Here is a 1,737-nt window from a genome sequence, read left to right on the forward strand (position 1 = left end):
AAGGATTCAACAAAAATTTATTTTTGGATATTTTTATCAAATAAATTTTTTTATTTGATGGATGCAATTTTAATTTTATTTTTTTTACGAATAATTTTGTTAATATTTTAAATATTTATGTATAAAAATAGTCGTTTTTTCTTTATTTTACTTAATGTCTTTTACATTCCTTTCCAATCCCACGCCAGAAAGTTTTAGTTAAAAACTGTTGATTGAAAAGGTTTTCATCGACTTCTTTATTATAATTCGGTTCAACAAATTATATATGTGAAGTCATATTTTTGTATATCGTATGCAGTGGGAGCTCGTCCTTAGCTCAGGAAATCTTTGTTTAGCTATCTTTGCATTGATGACCAATGATATATTTGGCTTGAGTTTTCCGTACAATTGGAATAAGAACCATGGTTTCATGTTCAAATGGGTATGCACAGTTTTTATTTTATTTTTAATATTATGCACATACATGCCTGAGATCACTATAAATTTGGTGGTCAAAGAGTTATAATTCAAATAATATAGTCTTTATACTCACTTAGAAGTCGTACATTCAAGTCTCTTCCTCTTTAAAAAAAATTTTGGTGGCTATGATGGTTACACATTTTGACTTAGGAACCTAAAATCGACATGCGGCCAAGTTACTGAAGGGTAACCGTAGAGATGTTATCGCGTGGTCAAAATCGGTTTTTTATGAAAATTGTAGGGTATAAGTGGTAATTTCGGCTTGCAATTAAGTGAAACATAATTTTGTATGCACCGTATATTTTGAGATTAAGTTTTTTATTTTTTTATGTATATAATCTAATAGAAGTTTCGGTGTATACGTATATGGCAGGTAATAATTGTCACAGCAATGTGCACTGCATCTCTGTTTCTCACAATTATTGCTTATGCTCGCAAGAAGGGGTTACTTTGAATCTTTGATAATTTTAGAAGGTAAAATATATAAACTAACATGTAATTAGAAATCTCCTTCCAAGTTCTAACAATTATCAAACAGTGGTTATAATCTCTGAAATTACATTGCGGGCCCTTGCATAGTTTTGTAACAATTACTGATTTATTCGTAACTACTTCTTTAGGGCTGCGGGCTTTACATGGAGTATAACAACTTTATAAAAGAGCTATTCGAGCTTATATATACTGCACTTTAAGTATATGTGAGCATCTTAAGTATTAGTTGAATATTACTTATGTTTCTGTATGAGAATCGACTCCGAGATATAGCATGTTCTGGTAACACATAGACTGGTTTCTTTTGGAGTGATGAGGATGGAACGTCGTCTTTTTCTGGAGAGGCGGCATTGGGTACCTGAAAAGGGACTCCAACGCTCAAGTAAGTGTGTGTATGAGAGAGTTCAGGAGGAAAAACTAAAGTGAATAGCGTACCTACAACTTGGGTATGTCATTCGTATATATTGGGGTTTGTTGAGGGTGGTTACGCAGATTTGTTGGACTGGGTGGAGCCTCCATCCGTTGTGTGCTTTATTTTCGGAGTTTAAGGAGAGATTTGGAGAGAGTTTATGCGTTAGTTCAGTTCCGAGTTTGATGTTGTTTGTTTTGCTTTACTCTAACGGATCATAGCCCCCAAGGTTGACCTGTTTCTTGATCTTATGAACAGGTTAAGCTTACACCTGTGGGTTATAACTCGGAATTGAATTTCGCGAAAATTTTGGTTTTTGTGCCGAGCTATAACTCGGAGCCCCCAAGCTTAACTTGTTCACTGCCTTTGTTGAAGTT

At 33.9% G+C, this 1,737-nt stretch overlaps 1 protein-coding gene across 1 annotated transcript in view; it reads left to right on the plus strand.

The window, feature by feature from the left end:
* The window catches only part of LOC107628091 (magnesium transporter MRS2-I-like), a 31,300-nt gene extending 30,102 nt beyond the window's left edge, over positions 1-1,198 (plus strand). The window contains exons 7-8 of the mRNA XM_021116787.1: positions 299-421; positions 833-1,198. Of these exons, the coding sequence (XP_020972446.1) occupies positions 299-421; positions 833-913 (204 nt within the window). The 3' untranslated portion in view covers positions 914-1,198. The remainder of the gene's footprint in view (positions 1-298; positions 422-832) is intronic.

This window comes from Arachis ipaensis, chromosome B02 (assembly GCF_000816755.2).
Source record: "Arachis ipaensis cultivar K30076 chromosome B02, Araip1.1, whole genome shotgun sequence".
NCBI classification, from domain to species: domain Eukaryota; kingdom Viridiplantae; phylum Streptophyta; class Magnoliopsida; order Fabales; family Fabaceae; genus Arachis; species Arachis ipaensis.